Source organism: Neopsephotus bourkii, unplaced genomic scaffold, assembly GCF_033783945.1.
Source record: "Neopsephotus bourkii isolate Nb327-2 ecotype Australia unplaced genomic scaffold, CSIRO-AGI_Nbou_v1 NB_196, whole genome shotgun sequence".
Classification (NCBI taxonomy): Eukaryota; Metazoa; Chordata; class Aves; order Psittaciformes; family Psittacidae; genus Neopsephotus; species Neopsephotus bourkii.
The window spans coordinates 6,979,357-7,003,844 of NW_026900709.1; the positions used below are offsets into that span (position 1 = coordinate 6,979,357).

At 37.6% G+C, this 24,488-nt stretch overlaps 1 protein-coding gene across 5 annotated transcripts in view; it reads right to left on the bottom strand.

The window, feature by feature from the left end:
- The window catches only part of PARD3B (par-3 family cell polarity regulator beta), a 415,652-nt gene that overhangs the window by 127,421 nt on the left and 263,743 nt on the right, over nt 1-24,488 (bottom strand). For all 5 annotated transcript variants that reach the window (XM_061378222.1, XM_061378232.1, XM_061378213.1 and 2 more), the window contains 2 exons: nt 14,240-14,446; nt 13,030-13,264 (listed from right to left, as the gene is read on the bottom strand). In XM_061378222.1, the coding sequence (XP_061234206.1) occupies nt 13,030-13,264; nt 14,240-14,446 (442 nt within the window). The remainder of the gene's footprint in view (nt 1-13,029; nt 13,265-14,239; nt 14,447-24,488) is intronic.

Consider the following 24,488-nt stretch of genomic DNA (forward strand, 5'->3'; position numbering starts at 1 on the left):
TAATGACAGCCCAGATTCAACCAAGCTGTCATCTACCTGGAACAGCCACACTAGAACTTGCTATTGAGCTTTAACAATATTACAAAGACATTACAATATTACTGCAATGAATATGGTATCAAAGCCAACAGAAACCAATGCTATCACATGCAAGCAGCCTCATGAGAGTGACTTAACCTTTGACCAGTAAATTTGATCTGTTATAGGCAATTTGTGTCCCAAGGTACTTGGTGAATGGCTGATGTACACAAAATAAACAAAGACTGAGAAAGACAATAAACTCACAGCCAAGATCAACAAATGGTCTTGGTATCCCATGAAGCCATTAATACAATACTCTATTAAACATGCTTTTCTCCAGACGTGGGCTGTTTCAACATGTTTGAGGGCCTCTGTGTCCTTGAGAAGACAAGTGAAATATATAGTGATGTGACGAGACTATTCTACGGTAAAGAAGCTTATGTAGCCCTTAAGCACCTCCTTGTTTCCCTCCCTTAGAGTATTTATAGTGCTGAAACATGTAAACCCACCACCTCCTCTCCTAACCTTTTGCTGTTCTCATTATAGAGACAGAAATAGCCTGTCAAAGCAAAGAAACTCAGCCTTAACTTGATATTCTGGAAATTAGTCATACAATACTTCAAAAGATTTATGTGCTAATCCCACCAGTTCCATAAAAATAGAAGAATACAGGTAACAGGTTAAAACATCAAAGGCAGAAAATCCTGTGTTTCTGTGTGTGATGTGTGAATTATACATACACAATCTATACACATAATCAACACACTTCTCAAAAGTTACCTATTTTAATTTTAGCTCCACTGTAGCCTTTTACTATGGTGTGAATGCATTGTTTCAGTAAAGGTCTAGAGCAAAGAAGACAAGCATATATAATAGAGCTGTAGTTTATTGCTTTGCTCTGATGAATTGAGCCCTCAAGAAGTTATTAAACTGCTGAGGTAGGTCTTAACTATTTAGTTATTCTGAACCTCGAGCCTCACTCCCCCCCCCCATTCTAGGATTGTTGGTTACTTCACTTTCTGTGCTCCTTTTTTAAATCTTCCCCAGTGAAAGATCATCATCTCTGTGCTCCACTTTAAATTGCACACAAGTGCATGGACAGCAGTTTACGGTATAATGTAAGTTTTCTGCAGCAGGTCCAGGGCCAGCAGTGATCTTTCTTCCCACTCTGACAGGAACATCATCTTTCAATTTCTTTAAAATCTAGCCTAAAACCAAAAAAGATTAAACTTATTCTCTCCGGTGTGAACGCCGCCACAAGATAGAGGAAACTGGTATTTAAGCCAGAATAAATGTGAAGGATAAATTAAATAAATATACTGCTATTGGAATATTTTTGTTAGCATACTCCATACTGCCTAAACCTTGGTGTGCTTCTAATTAGACCACTAGAGCACATATTTTGTGTGACTGTGGCTTCCTTCCTCCCCTTCAAGCAAGCAGAAACACGTACATCTTTGTAAACCACTGAAATATCTCTACAACACAGATTTTTTTAATAGTAATTTCCATGCAGGAAATGCAATAAAGGCAAATTTGCTTTATTACAGCACTAGGGACTAAAGCCAGCTATCCACTCAAAATTAGCCAGCTTGCATGCCAAATCAGTTTTCACCACTCACTGGATGCAACATACTTCACAGGCAGATCAACAAATTATGCTGCTTAGAAAGAACCAGCACCAGAGGATTTACAGGTCTCATTGTGGTCTTACAGAACATCGTCAGCATTCATACTACAGCTACATAAATACAACTTCCACTTTGTAATTACTGAAATTAGCAAACATCTCACATGTAGGAACAAAGCAGCTAACACTACTGCTATAGGCAGAGAGAATTCAAAGCTGATCTATACCTAGAAATTTCTCTATGTAGCCTCCCAAACCATTTCAGCCCAGACCTCCTGAAGCCTGCCTACACCACCCTCCATTGCTGCAGATGACTGATGGTTCAGGAAGCAACAAATGACAACCAAGCTAAAATAGCCTAAATACGAATTCATTAAGAAAAAGATAGGCTTGAGGTCTGCAGAGATGAAGAGGCATATTAACCTACTGAAGTACTACCCATAATAATCTGCCTTTTTAAAAGAAAGAAATAATTGCTAATTTCTGAGAAATCGAGATCAAGTCACTCTCCAGTGAGTATGCATGTATTCTAGTCACAGGAAAAATAATCTGCAGCTGCATAGTGGGAAATTTTTTCTCAAGAGCACTGCAGACTTGTTTTGTGAAATCTTTACATTTTGTCCAAGTTTTTATATTATAAATTGTGTTTTAACAGTTTACAGTGGAGACTGCATCAAAACACATAAAAATCAATAATTTAAAAACATGTATTGCTAAGGAGACTAAATGAAAGAAAGTGAGCTTTTTTGACAGCTCTTCTTTGCTCCATGTTAGGGAGGCTGCAAGATTCAAAAGCTTATGAATAGAAACAAGCCCTTCCAAATGCAGAAGAGGATATGGAAAGCACATTCAGGGTAAAGGGAGAGGGGAAGAAAAGGAAAGCTAACTTCTTTGAACTGTTTATTTCCTCAATCTAATCTTAATTAAAACCAGGACATTACGATGTCTGTTATACTAAGCTACTGTACTAAGGATAAAAAGGTAAACAAAAAGACAACAGAGGTAGAATGAACAGTGCCCAACTCATTACTCACTAGGGTTCTTTGGCCAGAAAGAATGAGTGATGGCCTTCCACCACCAGAAAATAGCTTTATGATTCTATCTACACATTGTTACCAACCAATCTGATAATCTGGGGTTAGCATGAGGCCAGTTATTCACTACTTTCAAATAAGGGACAATGAATGGCACAGACATACAGTTCATCACTTCAAACCTAATGCTGAAGTTAGTAAAAGAACTATAGCAGATTCTTAACGGCCTGTGTATCTTGTACTACGCATACACACAAACACAGACAATCATTAACCTTTAAGACTTGAATTCATTTATTTCTTTAATTCTTAATCAGTGGTGACACGTATCTCAGAGTTCATATAATATGCACACGGCACACAGAGGAATATACTTTCATGTCAGTGCTGGGCTAACACTTCCTATTTGCCCAGGTTCCTTTTTATTAATTATTTACTGTTTCTTCTCAAGAATAAAAAAAAGAAATAGGACAGAAAAGGAGTTGCAGGAACACAAAGGGAAAAGGAAGATGACATCTTCATTTTCACCCCTAAGACTTTTCTAAAGAGGAAGATCAAATTCTCTCGAATGCTCCATGTCCAAGCCAAACCCTAGAGACACCATTTCCACTGAATGAAGTAAACAAGCAGATGAAGGTTCTTTGAAAGTAAATATTTCTGTGATGGGAGCACTCAATAGCATAATTCTGTAATAAATGCCATGAAACATCATGACCACTGCGAAATCTGAGCTTTTGCTCCTCTAGAACAAGGTGCATAGTAGAAGCTAAACAGACGAGGGCAGAGCCCAAACTCTACTAGGCTTGTTAGTCAAGGGTCTGCATAAGTTGGGTGACAGCTAGGACAAGAGAACACCAGGAGATAGCGGGGAAGAACCAGAGTGGGGTTGAGTAAAGAGGAGAAAGTAACAGTAGCAGAAACCGGTGAGAAACAAGCATCATTGAGAGGATGGAGGGCTGGATGTGTTAGGAAGATGGAGTTAACTCCAGTTAACTCCTGAAGTTAAGTGCTGAACAAGCACGAGCTGCTGGGTAAGGATCAATCCTCCACCTTTGCCTTCACATCCTAATAGCTTCCTATAAAATGTGGAGTGATGGAGCTGAAATGGGACACAGCCAAACGTGGTGCAGAGCAGGAAGCTGTAAAGAGTTTTTCTTTCTTACTACTGATGGACAGAGATAAAAAGCAGGAGCTGTGGTGGAAAGGACATAAAGCCTTACTTCATCACTCCTTTAGTCCTGCCAATGTTCATACACATCATGGAAGTTTTGCAGCAGAAGCAAATGTTAGGGCAGGGCTATATAAAATATTTCCTGCCCAGATACGCTGCAACATATTGCAGTAGAAAGCATGCTGCTAAGACAGGATGGCTGGCAAGTGTTCATGGCTGCTCAGAGCAATGTTACCACACTGGTCTGTTAATGCAGGCCAAACTGGGAAGGAGACAAGTCGGTGCTGTGCAGATAGGGGCATACAAGTGTAGTGAGAACAATGACCCATCAGTGTGATCCGTAAGTGAGCCTGACATAATCTGGAAGCAGCATGAATCCAAGCCAGAAAGGAAGAAAGTGGTGTGGTCAGATCTTCAGTGTAAGAAGTGAGCAAATTTTAGACACTGTCCCACTGAGTGGGTTTAAGGTTTACTGAATGATGATACCCTGTGTACGGGCCTTTGTAAAAGGGGGAGAACATGCTGCCAGCTTCCAGAATGACAGAAAAGGAGAGAAAGAGGAACAATCTGCTGAGAAAAAAATAGTTTGCCCATGTTAAATTTGAAATGACAAATCATTTTTTCTTTTTTTTTCTTTTTTTTTTTTTTTTCTTCTATCAGGAAGGCATAAATCAGAGTAAAAGACAGAAGGTCAGCTATAATTCTGAGGCATTATATTCCAAACCACATTTCTGAACATAAGACTATCTGTACCTGGAGGCAGTACAGAGAGGAGGAGGAGGAAGCCCCATTTTGTCACCTCATGCACTACCTGTAGCAAGAAGGGTAAGCACCCCTTAGTAATCCCTGTAGTAAGGGTGAGCAACCCAGTATGCTGTTAGTTTTCAATAACAGTGCAAGGGCAGAAGATTGAGATTGCCAACTGGGCTATGCTTGCTTCCTATTTTTATTTTTCCAAAGAGAGAACACACCAAAGTTTGCTAAAAATGGATGGGAAGGTAAGCAATAACGGACAAGGTTACAAAGACAATGGGCAACAGGAGATTAACAAATGAGAAAAATTGGGTAGCTGGAAAAAAAATGAAAGAAAGTAAGAAGTCCTCAGGGAGAGAAGAGAAAAATCCTACAGATGAGAGGAACATTCTTTTGAGAAAAATCACACAAAAGCTTACTACTTTTTAACTTCAATTTTCTTCAAAATAAGCCTATTTGCCTGCTATAATTTTACAGTTGTAGCCACAATAGGTTTTAGATGTTGGGGTTTTTTAAACAGATTTATCTGAACAATGATCATATAAAACAGGGAAATGTTGTTATTTTTATTTTTTATAAGCACAGAGGATAACTTTTGCATAAGGACAAATGCGGCTCAGAGAAGCTAAGTGAGTTAACCAGTGTCACCCAAGAAAATAGTAGCAGAGCAGGAACCTGAACAAATCCTCTCTCAGACTATTTTCCCATCTCCCAAACCATCTATTGTCCATTTTCTTTCAAAAATCCTGTGTGGAAAAGAAGAGGGAAGAAAGAGACAGAGCAGTTCAATGGGGTCAGTTTTTTCTGAAGCTAACATACTTCATATGCTCTGAAATTGTGACTACCCCAAAAGGAGCTTTGTTCCTTTTATATGTCAGCAAAACAAAAGGTCAGCCTATTGAAATATTGGTCAGGTCTGACTTTCTTCTATTAATAACAAGTAGAGACACATTTTTAAAAGTAATAGTTAAATAAATGGCTACATGTCTGCAATCATTTCAACTTAAAATGTCAACTGGATTTGAGATGCCATGTGCATTTAATCAATGACTCTGCATTATAATATAAATATTGCTTTGGTTTGACTGCTTTGTCTGGCATAAATCATAATTCAGGGAGATGAGTACATTTCATTTTCCCTACAGATGGCTGTTAATAACAATACCTATTAAACTGGCACCTGCCAGCACTTTGTAGTTAAGGAATCTGTCAGGAGCCCCCCTCTGTATAATTTCACTGTTAATTGTTGTCTCTCCCCTTAACCCCCCCATCCCATTTACCAAGTTCATGTTACAAGACTTACTGAAATAGAAAATTTGCAAAGCTGCCTTTTTCTTTGTCTCAAGGCAGAACTCTTACTCTGCTCTGTATTCCTGTTCAAAATATGCATTTATTGGTTAAAATGCAGCTCAGGAAGCCGTATTCAAATTCTTGCGGGCACAACTTTAAGCCCTCAAGGATCTCTGACCATAATAATTAATACAGAAATACCCACTGTATCATGGCTTACATAGAAAGTCTTGAATTCAAGTTTTATCCCTCATAGAAGAGATGGGTTTTAGAACAACTAACAGCCAGCTAGAGCAAACGAAGGCTATACACCGCCACAGTGTTCAGTATTCATCAAAAATACTCTTTGTTTTCTACGACTTTTTCTTGCAGAAGGCATTTCTTGGGTAAGAGGAAACAGACAGAAGAAATATGCCACCTCCAGAAAAGACCTGGAGCTTACTTTTTATTGTAGCAGGTGTGGCATGCACAGAGGCCAGTATGAAACAGGCAAGTACACATTTATGTGAACATGTCATAGGACTGAGTGCACAAAGTTAATCCTTACAGACAAAGTACACTGGCTTTTAGTTTTTCTTTTCTTTTTGCTTAGTAAAGGCTTGAATGATATTTCAACTTGAAATGAGCATGCAACTATTTCACAAAAAGCATGATCCTTGCAAACAGTTTGCAATTTCCAGTCCTTTTAAATAGTCAGAGGGAACTTTTTGCTCTGATCTGTTAAGTAAATATAAATCTTGTTATCCAAGTTCAGTAATGAGAGTGAAGGGTCTATTCTTCACTGCACTTGCATACATCTACCGTTAATGAGATTTATGCATGCATATTAAGAGGAGAACAGATGCTTAATTAAACAAATAAGCCTTTAGTAGGCAGTCCACATGATCATTTTTTGTACAAAACCCCTTATTTTCTCTGTTGTAGTGTGACTACGAATGCAGCCAAGGAGGAAGCAATACAGTGGAGGAAAAGAAAAAGTCACACGTAAACTGAAATGTTTGTCTTTTTTAGTTTAAAATACTTAACAAACTCAAGACACATTAAATTGATTAGGTATCTCCTCTCCCTCGTGCTCTTGTGGTCCTTAAAGGAAACAGGAGTTTTATTTACTAATTTATCTATTTGAAAGTGGCAATTTCATTAAGCAAAAGGAAATCAAGGCCTCTAACTCATCTGCCTCCTTAACTGATGCTGTCTATCAAAGACACAGGCATGATCTCAGATCATTTTGCTACTGAGGATAAAAAGCTAAAATATAACCTAGTCTTTTTTTTAACCTATCCATGTCCGTACTGATTTCCAGCAGTGTTGTGTACATACACACAAATACATTAACAGCTTATATATGCTGCCTCTCTCCAGCAAACCACATCTTTACTATTTGCTCGTTCCTCATTATATTGCTAACTTTTCTTCTACATGCTCAAATTCTAAGGGCACACAGACCAGAAAAAAAATCTCTCCATAAGCTATCATAGTGCTATACTTAATGGAAGTCAATATCTGTATATTATGCTATCTACTCTGCAATACCATTACAGGCTCAACAGTTCTGGTTGTAAAAAGTATCATTCTGAGCACAAGGCCTATAACAGTAATAATGAAAAAAGGGTCATTTCTGTCTTCCAACAAGAATGAAAAATTAAAATCGCTAAGGCACTTAGCTCAAAGGAAAATTGGCAAATTAAGGGGACAAAAATAAAATATTCATGGCTCATACTGTGAAATGGAAGGTAAATAATTTAAGATGAACTATTGTGTGAGGAAGGGCGATCTTTCTGAAGAGGAAAAAGCAAACGTAACAAATACACACATACAGATTCCTGCTTCCTGGGCTTGCACTTGCATGTATATACACACAAATATACAAGTCATGGTCGATGTGCAATATTTGTGAGGAACAGACATTTTCTCACCTATACTAATTTTGAAATATTTGCTGCTAAACTGGTGAAGTCCATTTGACAGGAGCTGCCTTATACAAAGAAGGTTGGTGGAGATTTTTCCCTGAATCCAGCCTAAAAATGAAGACTGACTGAGAGGGCGTTCTCCCACTGTACTCCAGTTCGGCAAAACTCTCTACTCTGAGTCACCAATTACATACTTGCTCTTGGATTTTCATACCACAAAAAAATTATGACTTCAGTCTACCGGTCTCTGCCTGGGGGAGCTACCTATTAAAATGCCATTGGTGTGGCTGCAGTCCATTAGCTAACTTACCTTCATACCCATAAAGCAGAAAGGGCTGCCCAGAATTTCTAACAATCACTGTCTGGAAAAGGTAGTGAGAGTTCTATAGAGTTATGTTTATTATATGCCAGGACTGTAACAACTGCTATGGGATTAGGATACAGATCAGCACCACGCAGCAGAGGTCACACTTCCCTGGTGATGTAAAGGTTCAGTTTTTCTCTAACTTAATTTAGAAACCAACAGAGTCTACCTTTGCAAGAAATAACATTCTGATAGTATTTCAAGGCATGGCAGTAACTACAGATCACCAATTCAAAATCTGGAGTTCAGCACCAAGCAAACTGAGGAATACTTCTTTTTTTTTTAATTAACCTCTTGCTTAGATCAGCTTTGCGTTCTCCGTGCTAAGTGATAATGCATTTTGCATTAGTGCTCGCCACCAAGGATTTCTAACACCCTGCACCAACAGGTTAATTAACCCTTCTAAACAGGCTACAAAGCCACCTCACAAGGCTTTTGACAGTTCTAAAGCAATGACATTACGCACTACCTTTATTCAAAGGCACAAATATGCTGCTTTTCTACAGTGTTTCTCATAGAAATACAAAACACCTTCAAAAAGGAGTGCAGGGAAACTCACATGAGGTCTAGAAGTGGCTTTTTCCTAAGACTACAGTGTACATGTAGTCACAATAATAAAAATATTTATTGTAGTTGTTTTCCTGATATACAATATCAATTTACTTCACTGTCATCTAGCAGTGGGTTATTTACTGAGCTATGATGGTGTAATGTGCCAGAAAACATAAAGAAGTAAAATATAATGCTCTTTAGCTGGTATTACATACAAACAGTTAACAGTGTGAACTTCTGCTGTTCTTTGGACAGCACATATAGATAACCAGTACCAAGGCAGGCAACAGATGCATCAGAACCAACCAAACAAGAAAACAAACACTGTGCAGTCTGCATCACAGTAAAACAGTATTTAGGATTATAAAAACTGATCAGTAACAACCAACATCGTTTGCATTTCAAATCTCCAGCAGAAGCAACCTACTTTGCTCCAAGTGCCACAGCCCTTAAAATGCTGCAGCCAAGAGTTCCAGTTAATACTGGGTGAAACAGCGGGACTTTTTTTAAAGCAATGATTACAAAAATAAAAGCATGATTTCTGGATGGTCTCCCTGAATCACACTCACATAAATAAAGTTTCAATCCAGGAAAAGCTTAGCAGGAAAGCAATCATTCTCTTCTTTTTTTTTGGTAGGTGTAAAAAAGAGACCAGGAACTACAAGTAAATAGCAGCTGAGCAACAGATGAGGCACTAAGTGAAATCTGTTAGCAACTGCTAACAGCTTTGCTATTTTCTGTTGTTAAATTAAAAAAAAAAAGTCAAAAACCAATGCAGTAGCAATTCCAATATGTTCAAAAATCTCAGATGCAAAAGACTAAAGCTCAACGTTGCTTCTCCTACAGATAAATACTTGTGTTTGGTTTTAATACCTTGAAATGCTTTGTTATTGATTATAATGCAGAAAAATGCCAATTTACATGGACACACTATTAAGATAAAAATAAAACTTGTTATAGGTGCATATGTGACCCAGCAAGTACAGCACAAACATCCCACCATAGGGGGGACTTTCCCAGCAGCTGTTTTAGCCTCAAATTCTACTTTCCTTCGCCCTTTACACCTGACTCCCAGTCGTTCACCAGAAACTGCATGTGTCTGAATTAGCATTGAGCTTTCTGGCAAGATCTTAGAAATATTTCCATTGTCCTTCTGGTCCTGGAGCTTTAACCACACATGATTATTTCCTCTTTATCTCAACCTAATCTTCACATGGGTTCAGCAAGTCTGTTTCCCTGTTCAGATGCATCTACACAGCAGAACTACACAGACACAGCTGAAATAACTCTGAACAAAGAAGCCCACAAATTACAAACACTATGAACATCTCAGTGTGGTGTTACAGCTCTCGGTAGGATCAATTATTTACATGGCTGTAGTGACTGGACCAGCTTAAAAATCCATGGCACTGGCCAGACCCAGGCAGATATATCCTCTTCCCACTCCTGCCAGTTGCTTTCTTCTTTACTCTTGGGTCTTTCTCTCCTGTCAGTCTAGCAGGCACTCTGGTTCTTTGTTCTTCATTTTGGTGGTTTCCTGCATGGAGGATCACAGTACAACCACCACCATATCCACAAAAGGCACACCACAGATTTCCTTCACCATCCAGCTTTCTGCTCCCTTATGGTGTTTACATTTCTAATGCCTCCTGTGGCAGGCTCCCCTTCAAATTTAAATGCAGCATGTCAAAAGCTGAACTCATCTCTGTTTCTAAAATACTTTTCTAGTTCTTTCTCCTAAGCTACCAAGAGTTAATAGTCACCTTGAAGGCTGCAGAGGCTCACAACTTTGTCATCTTCAGATTCTCTCTTTTCTTCCACAGATATTCTACCAATCAAACATGCCAGTTTCATCTCTACAATGTCATAAAAAGTCTGGCTGTTTCTTTCCATCTGTGTTGCTGAAATACTTGATCATTCAAACCTTCTTACTGCAGTCTCCTCCTCCCTAGCCCTCCTGACATTCACTCCTCACTCTTCACATCAGTACAGAACTCTGATTTGAAAAATAGCTCTTAAATCTAGTATTTAATCAGTATTTGACCCCTTCTAAGCTCCACCATCAGTTTCCTATTATTTCTTCTAAAAACATTCAGATTAGTTGGTTTTGGTTTTTCATGTCATCCATAGTTTCTCCCTGAAAACATACCAGGCTGGTTTTGCTCATCTTGAGGAGGACATATGGTCCCCAATTCTTTTGTAAACTCACACAGTTTACTTTTGTTCAGTCTTTATAGGTCATCACCTTTCTCTCCCTTTTATCATGGCTGGGATTCCCTAGGACTCTCACTTTCTCAGGAAGGAATTTCTTTTCAAGAACAATTTTATAAATTCTAAGAAGAAACACTGGTGAGAACACAGAACCTCTAAAAACCTCCCAGCTGAACTGTCAGCACCTACAAACAACTCCTCCGATTATTATAACCTGTTGCTTCCATCTCTGTGGCTTTGGAGAGATTTTCAATGGTGTGAAACAGAAATTCCCATTCTGTGCTGCTATACAGATAAATATTATTAACAATTGCTGTCTGCTGGGAAGACTATCAATCTAAACAAAAAGCAAGCTTATGAAAAGAACAGATGTATAAAGCTTGTGTACAACCAAAATGCGAGATACATTCTGAAAAGCGAATCACTAAGAATGGTAACCTATTGTTCACAGCTTTGCATATTGATCATCAGCAGATTTTCTTGTCGACTACAATTGCCTTTTTTGGATTCTGATGTCATCCTATGTTCCTTCTGGCTCAGGCATCACGCCCCCACAAGTAAAGACTTTGCACTTCAAACTTTGATTCTGCTAGTGATATGTGAAACAGAATACTTATCCTTTTTTCAGACCTCTGTGTCACTCCCCTCCTTTTCCAACAGCCCTATTCATGCCAGAGAGTTAAGAAGAATAATGAAAATAGACATAAAGTTTAAGATACATGAGAGTTGTTGAAGTCATCCTCCTAATTATTCAGTGTTTTGACTACTCTTCCATGTTAAGCCCTATTTCTTTAAACGGTATGAACACAAATGCACGTGCAATGCACAGGTGTGTGTGCCTCCAGCATTCCTAAAGAACCCCATTTAAATGCAGACTGGCATACACATGCACCTTCCTCTTATGAACAGTAATGACTACTAAAAACATGCAAATGCGGCACATAAGCATGCCTGTATGTTTTTGACAGTATGCCTACAGTGTTCAAAAGTTGACAGGACAATTTTAAGGATTTCTATTGACGATACATAGAAGGTCAGGTAAAACTTTCCACATTAATGTAACGCGCGCCATTTGACTGCAGAGGACATACCAACCAAAAGCTACAATGCAAGTTCATATGTCACTGTCCTAATGAATGTCATTGTAAGTGAACTACCTTGCAACTGAATTTCTTAGTTGACTAGTTAAATGTATCTTTGTGTAAGCAATGATTCTGGCTTTGTATGTTTCTAGCTTGTCTACAATACAACATGCTAAGAAACACCAACAGCCTCCTAAAGCCAACATTAAGTGCTCAGTCCGATAAGTAACCACGTTTATACAGACCAATCTTCAAGTGACCATTAAATTTCATTCAAATACTATATATTAATTGCAAAGATCTACTTAAATGGAAACACTTTATTCCTCAACAGACTGAACAGGTATCAGAGGCAGGGACGACAGCATCCAGAGTCCCTACAACACTCCAGCAATAGCAAGAAAATGACTTGGGGAACTTTGTCTAATACCTAATAACTCCACAGATGCAAACCCAACAAATGTCCACAGAAGAAATCCAAACACAAGCCTGCAGGCTAGGCAGGGAGGATGGAAAGCTTTTGTCCACTGCAGGCAATGGCTAAAGCTGTGAAGCAAAGATTTTATCATAGCTAGTGGTTAACAGCAACTGCAAATGTTACTGGACTGTTCAGTCACATGAGCGATCCTGCTCTCTCCAAAGCTTCTGAAAGAAGCAAATAAGCAAGAGAAGAGAAGGCAAAGGTCTGAACGTGGGAGTGGATCATGTATTACTCAGAAATATTCCCCACAAAGCCCTCCTCACCAACACACAATTGTTTTTAGACTGAAACCTTGAATCTTTTCTGACATATGGGAATGAATTTCAAAGGCACAAAAAGACATTTTGTCTGCCAAATGTCTTTTGCCTCAGCTACAAGTTTGGTGTAAAAGTATAAACTGCTTTCTTTTTAAATAACATAAACATTACTTTGAGTCCAAGTGAAATAATTTTTATATTTTATGAGAGTATCAGTTGTTCCCTACATTATAATGAGAAAGTGTGGCTGTTCTGCTTTGTACGATACCGTACCTCAACATGACACCAAAGCCTTTCTTCTTTTTCTTTTCCGGATCTTCATTTTCTTCCTTCCTTTTTTTCTCTTTGATTTTAGATTTGCCCTTTTCCTTTTTCTTCTCCTTTTCTCTATTTTTTTTGTCTTTTTTTGCTTTGGATTCTGTATCTTCTATTTCAGGGTTCTCTGGATGGGCAGATTCCATGTTTTGAGCTTCCTGACCAGAGTGAGAGCTCTTATCAGAGAAACCATCTGCACAGGATGAAAAAGAAGAAGCAGTGAGGGTGGCTAGGGGCCACCAAAATGCAAACACGTGGAATAGAGCACACGAGTGTCTACAAAGTGCTCAAATGACTCACAACACTTAGTCATCTAATTAAATAATTTAAAAAGCAGACTAAACATATCTAGTGAATTCAAGCAGATTTCTATTGCAAATTAAATACAGAGTTATTTTAGTGACTTGTTTTCTAGTTGCTATTCCTGAGACAAAAAATCCTGACATGGTAAAACACTATTCTGTTTGAAATCTAGCTTGTTAACCTCCATCAGCTTGAGAAAACTGACATTCTGGGATGCAAACACTGAGAGCTTACTTCAACAAGAGATTCTGGCAACTGACACAACCAACCTACGTAACAAAATCTTTCTATTTTAATGGCTGAACAAGAAATAGATAAACTGCTCTGTCTGGTTGGAGAAGATCCGTGCTGTTTCTATTTGGGGGGCTCAAGATCCAAGCACAGTTTTATGCTCCATGTTAAAGGAGACATATTTCCAGACTGGGGTCTGTAAGCCCATGGTGACAGAATGAACAGCAGGGTGCTATCAATACACTCTGCCTTGTCTATAACAGGAAACAAATTTCCTGGTTGGAGAAGGGGGAATTGTAGACAGCTCTGTAAAACAAGCAAGATAATTTTTAATGTAATCTGAAGAAGGCAGCTGCTCCTTGAAGTTGAAAAATATAATTATTTAAGGATTGAGTTCTAAATCCTCCAACCCACCCCCGCCCCAAAGGAGATCAGTAAAAGACTTTACACTAAACCCTGTCAAGGTTGGATGGGGTACTGCAAAGACAGGTCTATTCATTGCAAGACATGAACAGCTTTTAAAATATGATCAACTTCAATTGGACTATATCATTTGCTCATGTGCTTTACAAAGTTGGCCCTCAGCAGTGCTAATTGAAGGTGGCTCCTTCCATAAGTGCTATTAGCAACATACCCTCCTCTCCATCTTCAGGTCCATCATAAGACTTGTCAATGGCAGCTCGGAAACTCTCATTACACCCCCTACCACGGACCACATGAGGCCTGGGTCTGTGAAAAGGGAGTTCATTTTTCCTAACTTCAGCCACAGCAGTCTGAAGACTCTCAAGAGAACTGGACTTCTTCAATCCCAGAGTAGGACCGAAATCTCTGCCAGAAGAGTCTGGAAAACAAATAGTTAAGTTTTTATACAAAAACCACACAGAGAAATGAAACTAGTCAGACTTACATTTAATTGTGTACTTTATTACTTGGGGCCTTTGAAATAGTGTGCAATCAATGTAATTCGTTCTAAAAATAACATCAAGCTATACCTAGCTCAGTAGATATCCCTGTTCATAATTGGGAGGGAATGGCACATAATTTACAGACCTAACAACAGTGATGGGCAGGCAATAGGTGGCTCACTCTGCATCATTTTGAAGCCTGCACCAGTGGTAAGGATGGGGTTACTTCTTCCCCCTTTGACAGCAATGTGTCAATGTGCTAAAGGTCTCAAGGAGAACATTATCCTTAGACTCACAAAACCAAACACTGCTACACAACAAGAGTTTTGGGTTTTAGAATGAATCAGGTTGTATGAACAGTTAATATTTTCAAACACGTTTATCCTGTGAGAAGATATTATTAGCTCTCTCCCAGTCTGATCAACCTTTTTCTTCGAGCTAAAACTAGAGCTATGATATCAACATACACAGCAGGTTTGTCAAGAAACAAGTATTTCCAGCAAAGTGCTGCTTAACATAAATGATGCTGCTGCCTCTTTCCTTGTTTATAGGCATAAGAAAGCACTTCATACAAAAAAGAGCAAATATCATCCCAAGACTCCCAAATCTTTCCTCTCTTCAAATGCTTGACTATCTGACCTTAGAAAGGCATTACACTGTGGCAGCAGTAGTGTTAATGAGTTTTAATATAATGATAGTAGAATAGGTAAAGAAAAAAGTTCAGTGAATACATGCATACCAATCAGTGAAGAAATTCACAGCTTGATTTAAAAGCCTTTGCAGTTATCTGTTTACTTTTTATATGGCAGAACAGGGAATGTGACATACAAGCACAGAGGAAGAGACTTTGCCTTACAGTATGCCTTCGGTCTTTGAGACAACTTTTAACTGATACTAATGCAAGCAACAGGATAATGTAAGAACAGAAGGCCTTCACATACAAGTCCATATACTTTCATGCCTGAAGAGATTCAAGGATCACAGAAAAGACAGGTAAGTTAGTACTATATGCTGTGATTTTAGCAATCCTAGAGTGCAGGTATTTCTGTACTAAACCAGTGTTACCAGTGAATTCTTAAAAGGAAAAAAGCTAAGAACTGGCACCAAATAGAGACTTATCAGTAGTGCCTGCATAAAGCAATTTACACTTCCACTACCTGCAGACTGATATGTAGCTGAATATATCTGTGTGGTGTGGAGACAAACAAGTTTAAGGAAAGCCTGATTGCTGGGTCATACACTGTAACCTTCTTTGTTCACTAATTGCCATTCTGGAGACTACCATTATTGTCAAATTAGCAAGCGCTGAAACAGAGTTAGAGCAATGACTTGCATACAACATAAAGGTGCTTAAAATCAAGTAGAACTTGTGCTTTAGTGACAGGCACTGTGATGCCTATCTCAGGCTGAGAAGGAGCAAAACCAAGAGAAGCATAATCATGGTGAAAAGCAGCAAAGTGAAAGCCACTGATCAGCAGAGAAAAAGCTGGCTCGAGGTCATTTCACTGCCTAACATCAAAGCGTATTGTTACCTTAACAGACAGTATAAAATGGTAAAGATTAACTGTATTTTTCCCTCACTAGCAAAGAAAGTTAAACTTCACCTGTGTTCCACCATTTAAAAGGTGTCCTCATTTATTAAAAAATCTAATGAGAAACTTTAGTGACAGATTAGTATCAAGCACTCAGCTGCCTCTTTCTAAGACTGTAATAATTTAGTCTGAAATTTCACTGGCAACACTGGAAGTTTCTCACTATTACCACCAAAACCTACCTGTGAAGAAGCACCTGAACTCAGATAAAAAATAACTTGATTTTTTTTTTTTCTTATTGATGCTTCAGTAGTAGCAATGCAACCTCATTAAGAAGGGAACATTAAGTCAAGCAGTTTACATCCTTGCACATTCTCACCAGTGAGAAGTTAATATTCTTGCAATTCAGCTTTTATTCCTTTTTTTCTTACATTATAAGGCTGTAACAATCACACACGAATGCACAACTCAAGATACAGGAGCTGAAGAGCTTCCCTATGCAGGGAGACCAGTCCCCTTGCTTTCACAGCCAGCATCTATTACTGGATGCACAAGACCCCACAATGAAAAACTACCAGATCCCAACTACAGAAATTACTCCCCTGCTTAAGTTCCTTTTCCATTTCCACAGACATTTAGGACTGCCATAAGATGCATTTTTCCTCATGGGTTAAAAAAGCCCCCAACAAACCAAACCCCCCATAAATAAACCACAAACCCCCCATCTCATCTTTTACAAGTTATTAACAGGCATTTCTGCAAGTGCTTGGTGTATGTGTACATATCTAGCCCTCCCCATATTTTGAATACAAGAATACAGTTTGGCAAGGAGAACACAGCCTTTTTTTCTTTGTAAAAGTAAACCTTCTTTCTGTTCTTTTATTACTATTATTATTAGTTTCAGGACTTTCCAGGCTTCTCTCTTCCCGCATCTGCACATTCCTTTCTTCCTCTTTTTTTTTTAGCCCAGCAAAAGGAAAAATGCCAAAAGCAAGCTGTCAGTCATGAAAATCAAAGGGAAACAAATGACACAGCGTTGTGGGCAATGCAAGCCACCCCAAAGGCACGTGTAGAGAGAGAAGCCATGAATCACTGCCACTCTAAATGAAATACTACTCCTAAGACACCCTAAAGAGTAAGCATTTTATATATTTATCATTCATTTTACTTTTAGATAACGATTCTTCTTGAAAACCAAAGCTATAGGAATATACCTAAAGGATAATATTTACAGGCACATATTTGTGTGAGCTAGACTAATTTACTATTTACTTTTTGAAAAATACAGTGAGGTAAAAAGCAGTTATAAAGAAAAAAAAAAGGAAAGTGTCACTGAGACTGAGAAATTAGAATAAACACAGAGTTGCGATAGATTATAAATAGTCTAGCTCTGTATTTACTGGAGCCCTAAACACACACATTCCTGGTTCCTACTGCACTGCACATGATGGAGGTGCATGAGTTGCTAGGGAAGAGAAATGGTTATGAAAACAATTCATCTTCTACCCTGTGGATACTGGGATGCTGGAGATAGCACTCGAGTGCTTTTAGCAGGCAAACAACTATTTGTTCATGAAACATCAAGGCTGACTTATTTTGTGGTAGGACTCAGAGTGAGATATGCAAATAGCTTGTTTTTTATATCCAGATACTTCCTCAATAATCAATTGATTAAAGGCAGAGAATGGTTTAGGAAAGAGGAATTTAAAAGTCATTACATCATGTAGCTTGTGATTTTCAAATGAGAGCTTTAATAGGACATTTCTGTAGAATAACCTTAGATCATACTGTAGCCTGTTCTTCAAGACTAGTTTATACAGGTAGTCTAGAAGATTATGAAGGGTTTGATAAAAAGCAAAAGAAAAATCACTACCTTGCACTCACATATTAAAGACAACATGTATCATTTTGTTCATTTTATACATCAAACTAAGTATTCCAAATTAGAAGCAGGAATACTGAACACAGAACAACCCCACACCTGACATGAAAAAAAATCTAAGAAAGAGAAATCAAAGCATGGGTGAATTTAACAAGTTCCCTGATTAAAAGAACCAACTACAGTCTTCAGATTTACAGATATTTCAGTCTATTTTACCACATGTAATGATTGCAATTTAGCCCATATTTGCACAGACTGCAATTTCAACTATGAATAATGGCAGTTCACAATTTGTAGCCTAGAAGGTATGCTGAGCTTTAGCCAACTGAGGAGGAAATGCTTGGGATAAGGCAGCCATTAAGCAAGAGGTAAAAACGCACTACTGTCGTCTTAGAAATGTATACTGGTGTCACTGTTTTCTATAGTCTTATCACTAACAAAAAACAACACTGCAAAAGAACGTTAATGTTTCAAAAAGAATAATATGTACAGCATTAAAGGTCTCAAAATACTAACAGTTTTCATAGTGCAACAATTTAAAAACTAAGAATTAGGAGCAGAAGAAGAATGAGATTCAAGCAAAAGCAGTCAGAAATGGCACACATTTCTAGGTTAATGCTGAAAGTAGACAAAATGCAGCCAAGCCCTGTCTTTGCATAAAAGAATGTCTGACAGTATCTGTTAAAATAATTAGCTTGCTTTATTTAGTTACACGGGTTTAACCTCTTGCACAACCTTCCACTTCACAGTATAGCTCTGCATATAGTGAAAAGTTTTCCTAGGCACTTGAATCCCTCCTCTTCCCTCCAGCAGGCTAGTGTTCTCTCTCTAGTTGGTTCAAACTGAAGCACTTGCCCTTCGTACAGGTCCCAGTATAAATTAAGCTACCTGACCTTCTACAAAGCAGGAGCTTTCTCCTCAAGGATATTTATATATATCAAATTGATTTTAGATAGAGCAGTTACAACCTGCTAGAGGAAAACAGCTATAGGAAAAGCAATACAGACAGGAAAAAGTCAGTTTTTAGAAAATACGATTCCCCAGGGATTTCAGGCACCTTGTAAATTGATCAGTCTGAAATCGAGTAGTAGTAAAAAATTCCAGAGCCCTGTGATTGCTTTACTTTTTACTTCCACACCCACCCTCCGATAAGGTCAAACATTTCAATGTGGCTTTAAAAGATTGGGAAACGTGACACTTTCTGAGATTAATTGATATAAATTACACTTCTCAAACTAAACCAACATTTTTGTTCCCAGGCCAAAGTTTAACACGAAGTGAGAGTCCCTGCACTAATATTTAAACAAAGTCAATTTAGTGGTATGAGGTTAACATCTAGAGAGTTACCTTTGACCTATGGGATGAAGGAGGAAACTTCTTCAGTAGCAGAACAGAAAAAAACCAAGCCAATACTTACATTACTTTCACGGTTATGATCTATGTATTTTGTTAAGTCTTAAGCTTATTTTGAAAAAGCTGCTGAATAATTACTCAATCTTAGTCATCAAACTTGAAATCATTTTTAAAAAATGACTAATTTAAATCAGAAGTAACAAATCAAAAGGATGCAAAAAGTTCCTATTAAGCTTTCTGTTTTCTTTGTTAATTCAAAGTTCTTTTTTGCATTCTTTACACAGAAAGGCAAAAAGAAACCGTCTTATCAATAATTTTAGTCACAATTTATTCTTTTAAAAATTGCTATGTCCTTTTTATGCATCAGGTTTTGTCCTGAACACATTTTTACAAACACTCATATAAGCTGCATGTTAAAGATTGCTTTAAGCATCATTCAGGGATTATTTTAGGCTATAGAAACAACACGGAAAATGATTATTGTAAAAGAAAGGCTAAACCAAGGCAACAAAGAAACATGCATTTTAATTTTGCCAATTTAACTTGCATTTAAAAATTAAATTATATAAGCCACTTCCACTGTGTGTGCTTTTCCTTACCTGTGAAAATTAAGACTAAGAAAAGAAGTTGGAGTTTTAACAGAATGACCCAGGAAAAGGATACCTTTTGCTAATAATGGCACTGCTTTTGCACACCTGCCCACACTCTGATCAATGTATCCTACATGCTTGAGGTATTTATGAGCTATCTTTATTGCTAACCCCACCAGCACCAAACTGCCCAACAGCCACTCTAATTTAAGATGCTCTAAATATTGTTGCCATGGGTGACACATGAACATGGAGTAAGGCAAAGCTCTGCTAATAAAAAGGCTTTCACAGCATTTCAGTCCTTGCTCATAAGTAAAGTTAAAATTTATAGCTTTTAAAATACTGGATCTGAGAGAGGTCAGGTTAAATGGCTGCTAGTAATAAAAGGAATCAATATGCCACAGCATCTGAAGCAGCCAGCAAACTAAATAAACACTTCATTCAAATCCACTTGGCCCTGAATTAAAAGAACATAAAATACTGTATTTATTTTGTTTGCCCTCCACCAGTCCGTGGTTTGCATCACTACATCCGCTAGAATTCTACACAGAGCAAGCAATATGTTGGCCAAGTAGCAATTAAACTGTATGTCAAGGCTAGCAGCAATTAACTGGGCATTAACCTTATCAGGGAAACACTTCTGGATTAGCCAACTACAAACAGGCAAACATCTCAGTCTGGGAAGATTCTGCAACATGTATTTACAAAAGCTTCAGAGGACTCAGACTTTGTGTCTCAGGCACAGAGTAAATGAGCCATTTTCAATAATAATCCTTTCTTCACAAACCCGGAACAAAACCAGAATCACCTTTTCCAATGATTAGCGTGTCCTATTAGCACCGAAATGCAATACCACTTGTTCCTTACAGCACTTTAAAATAAAGCAGACCAAAAGAAGTCATGAACTAGCATCTTTTGCTCCTCACATTCAGTTGAGCTTACAGACTAATTTCCAGAAGAAGTTATGAAAACCTATTCTCTTTTGTTTATTTGTAAATATTTAAATAGAAAGTACATAGGTTAATTTTGAGCCTAAGAAATTAATGCACTTTTTGCTTAAAGTTGTCAGCAGGTAACTTATAAAAAAGGCACATACACACCTGCAATCAATCTATCTCCATATACACACACTCACAGGCCATTCACAAAGGCACTCATATTTTTGAAATTGCTTTGTTTGCGACTTTAATAATATTTGTCTTGAAATAGATTTGAACAGTTGATGTCAAAATCCAACTCTTAATGGGGATATGCAGAATTTTGTCAAACATTCTAGTAACTAAGAGAAACAGTTACCTGGCACAGCTCTGACTCAAAATCCCTATAGAATTTGAAAGGATTATGTAGATTTTCAGCAAAAGTCCTCAGCAAAGGTTCCTTTTTATTTCCTAGGGAGATTTTTTAAGATAATTTGAATGTTTAAGAATTTGATAACATTATTTTACTATAAATTCCTCACAGCTGAACCCACAGTTGTAGTGATAGCAGGTCTTTTAACTTGGCTTTATTTTACATGGTTCAACTGTTTATTTTTTTGTTACCTCCCCTAAACTATGCTTTGTACTGAAACTTCTTTGCTTGGTCTTGTATTCCAGAGATGATTGTTTTTAGAAAAACAAAAAACCCCAAAGAATACACATCCCTCCCGCCATATCTGAATGACTGAGAAGTGGGAAACCTATATTCTTCCAGCAGGGTAATACTTTTTGTTTCCCTATTCACCAATAACTCAAAAAGGACTGTAAGGAAACCTTTCAAATTTTGTGTGCAAATACGCTGTGATCTAGGGCCTTCCCTCAGCTTTTAGGAAAGGAAAGTTTAATTTTAACATGTCCAACGTTAGTTGGATCTGGGTAAACTTGGCTATAAACAGGAATGGAAATACATACACACTCCCACAGGTACATAAGCACAGAATGATATTCCATGTGCACATTTTCAGCAACTACAATGATCCCATCAACTGACAAACCAGAAGCTAGAAAGGAATATTCACACATGCTCCTTAGCCTATGTGTTTAAATAAGTCGCAAATCTTAGTAAGAAACTCAGGGAGGCAGAGGGTCATGTGAGCAGAAAGAGCATATAAGTAAGATAAAAGACTTCAGTACTGAGAAGGTCTTAAAACATGAGAAGCATTTTCACGGCTTTCTGCCACAAAACTGAATCCTTAGAAAAATCATGTCCAATTCATGGAATAAATGGCAAGGAATGTTCCTTCTAAACAGCTGCAGCAAAGGATTTTGTGAAACTGTTCGGCAGTGTGCAAAGACACAGACTCACACCCAATGACATCTGGCTGTCTTCTGGGGTTTTAACAGACACGATTCACAACTGGATTAGAATCCCAGCCTTGCTTAAAAATAAAATCAAAATATTACTTTAGTTTACTGGTTTGAGGCCTAGTCTGTACGATTTACTGCTTTACATTTGTTTGGGCATGAATAGTACAACTCTTCCTTAAGAGGTCTGCAGCTCCCTTGCTAGATAAGTCATCATGTTTCATTTTAATGTAAAGGTTATTAAAAAGAAAAAAATAAGGCAAGGGTATGAATGAGATACCAAATAAAGCTGGTTTTGCAAATATGCATTTTTTGAAAACCTCATTACATTCTTAGATGTTCAGCAAGAGTGCACCTAGCCTTCAATATCCCCCATGGAATGAGGAACCTCCCCAAATCTCTGTTTCCCCTGCAGCAAATTCTAGGATACTAAAGATGTTACTCTATTAATTACCGACTTACGTATTTAGAACCTTTTCAATATGCAGTTTTGATCTGCTACAATGTGTTCAAATGGCAAATTAGAAAAGCAAATGGAATTGCTGCATGGAATAACTTAGAATATGATTTAACTGTAGTAGCAAATGGATGCAAACTTCTCTTTAGATTTTTCTTATCCATTTTTCTTGCCTATGTACAAATCACATTACCCTTTCATTTGCCCAATAAATGAAGAGTATATACAAATATGTTTCAAACATAATATGGTAGCAGACTGCAGAAATGTAGGGCCAAGAGAAGGAAAACTCATTCCAATTCTTCTTGGCAACATCCCTTATCAACGAGTGGGGACATTTCTGGAGAACGTCATCAAAGCACTATCCTAAATTATGATTTAAAAAATTCCAAATTTCTCCAGGTTTAACAGGATGGTAAGCATCAGCCACATACTGGATACAGGTTAAATACAATTAAATTACATTTTAATACAGACAAATCCAAGATGGCTTATCTTAGAAAAACAAAGGTTTCCTCTAAGCTGGGATTCAATGTTACTGGAAAGCACATGCTTCTGCTCAGTGACTCCATGCATTCTTGGAGCATAAACCAAAGTCTAGTTAGATCAAGATGCACTTGGATAATCAGACTTTTAAATCAACCATAACAGAAAACTGATAGACTACCATAAGTCAGGTGCAAAACTCAGTGCCAAATTTAATCTACTTCAGCTATTTGGTGGCAGGATTCTTAGATGAAATTTCAGAATCTGGTACTGCAAAAGCAACTGTTCTACAGGAACAGGCAGCTCTCACTGTGTTCTTTTTATAGTTCTCCAGCATTTAGAAAAAAAACAAGTATTTACATATTTTTAAAAGAACACTTTTCCAAGTAACATCTTTTATGTTGTTCTTTTGTCTTATTTTAAATAACAAGCTTCCTCCTCTGCTGATATTTTGCTTGGTCTTTTGTGAAGATTGATGGAATCCACCCAAAATACGCTGGGCAATGCTAGCTTCTGAAATACTAACCTGCAGATACGCAATTACAGCTTTGGTTTTGCTTGAGATTGACAGCTAACTTTAGTAGAGCCTGACCTGTAGCCAGAACACCTTCTTGGAGACAAAATAATTAGATTAATGTGCAAAGCAGGAGTTACTCCTGATCATCAGCCAAACAGGAAATAAACCTGTGTACAAACAAATGCTGTCAGATATACAGCACTAATAAATAAAACCAAAATTTATTTTTGTAACCTTTTTCTGTTACATCAATTTGAGAGTTAGCAGGTATAAAGTTTTCAGATACTAATGGGATATTGCAAATGACATTGCTATTCAATACCCTGAATCATTTGCAACAATAAATGTCTTTCCAGTAATCTCATTCTGAATTTTATATTTAGGTTATTTAATACTAAATGGAAGGCACATCAATCTCTCTTTGCCTTCAAAATCCAGGTATTGCCCATAAACATAGAGTTTACTTACACATGAAGGTAAATATATTGGGCTATATATACACAGTCATACAACATAAAGGTATAAAACTTCATCGTTTGCAATCAAGTTGCTTCCTAGTTGCATTTCTAAATGCTATGATAGTATAAAAATTAGATACTACTACTTGTGTTACTTACCCTTCAGTAGATGCAAAAATGATGACTGTTACTAATATTCTTGAAATTATAAACTTTTGCTCCAACTACAATAAAAGCCAGTCTCAGCATGAAGAACAAATGCACACAAACAAGTTGAACAACTTTGAGGATATTAAGTAACTCTGCCAGATTTCTCTAGCATTATCAGAACATCCTCATTTGCCTTTTTACAGTGGCTAGTGCTGCAGTTTAACTCTTTGAAGTTGACTGACTGCATAAGAAAATAGTTCTCATGTTCAGT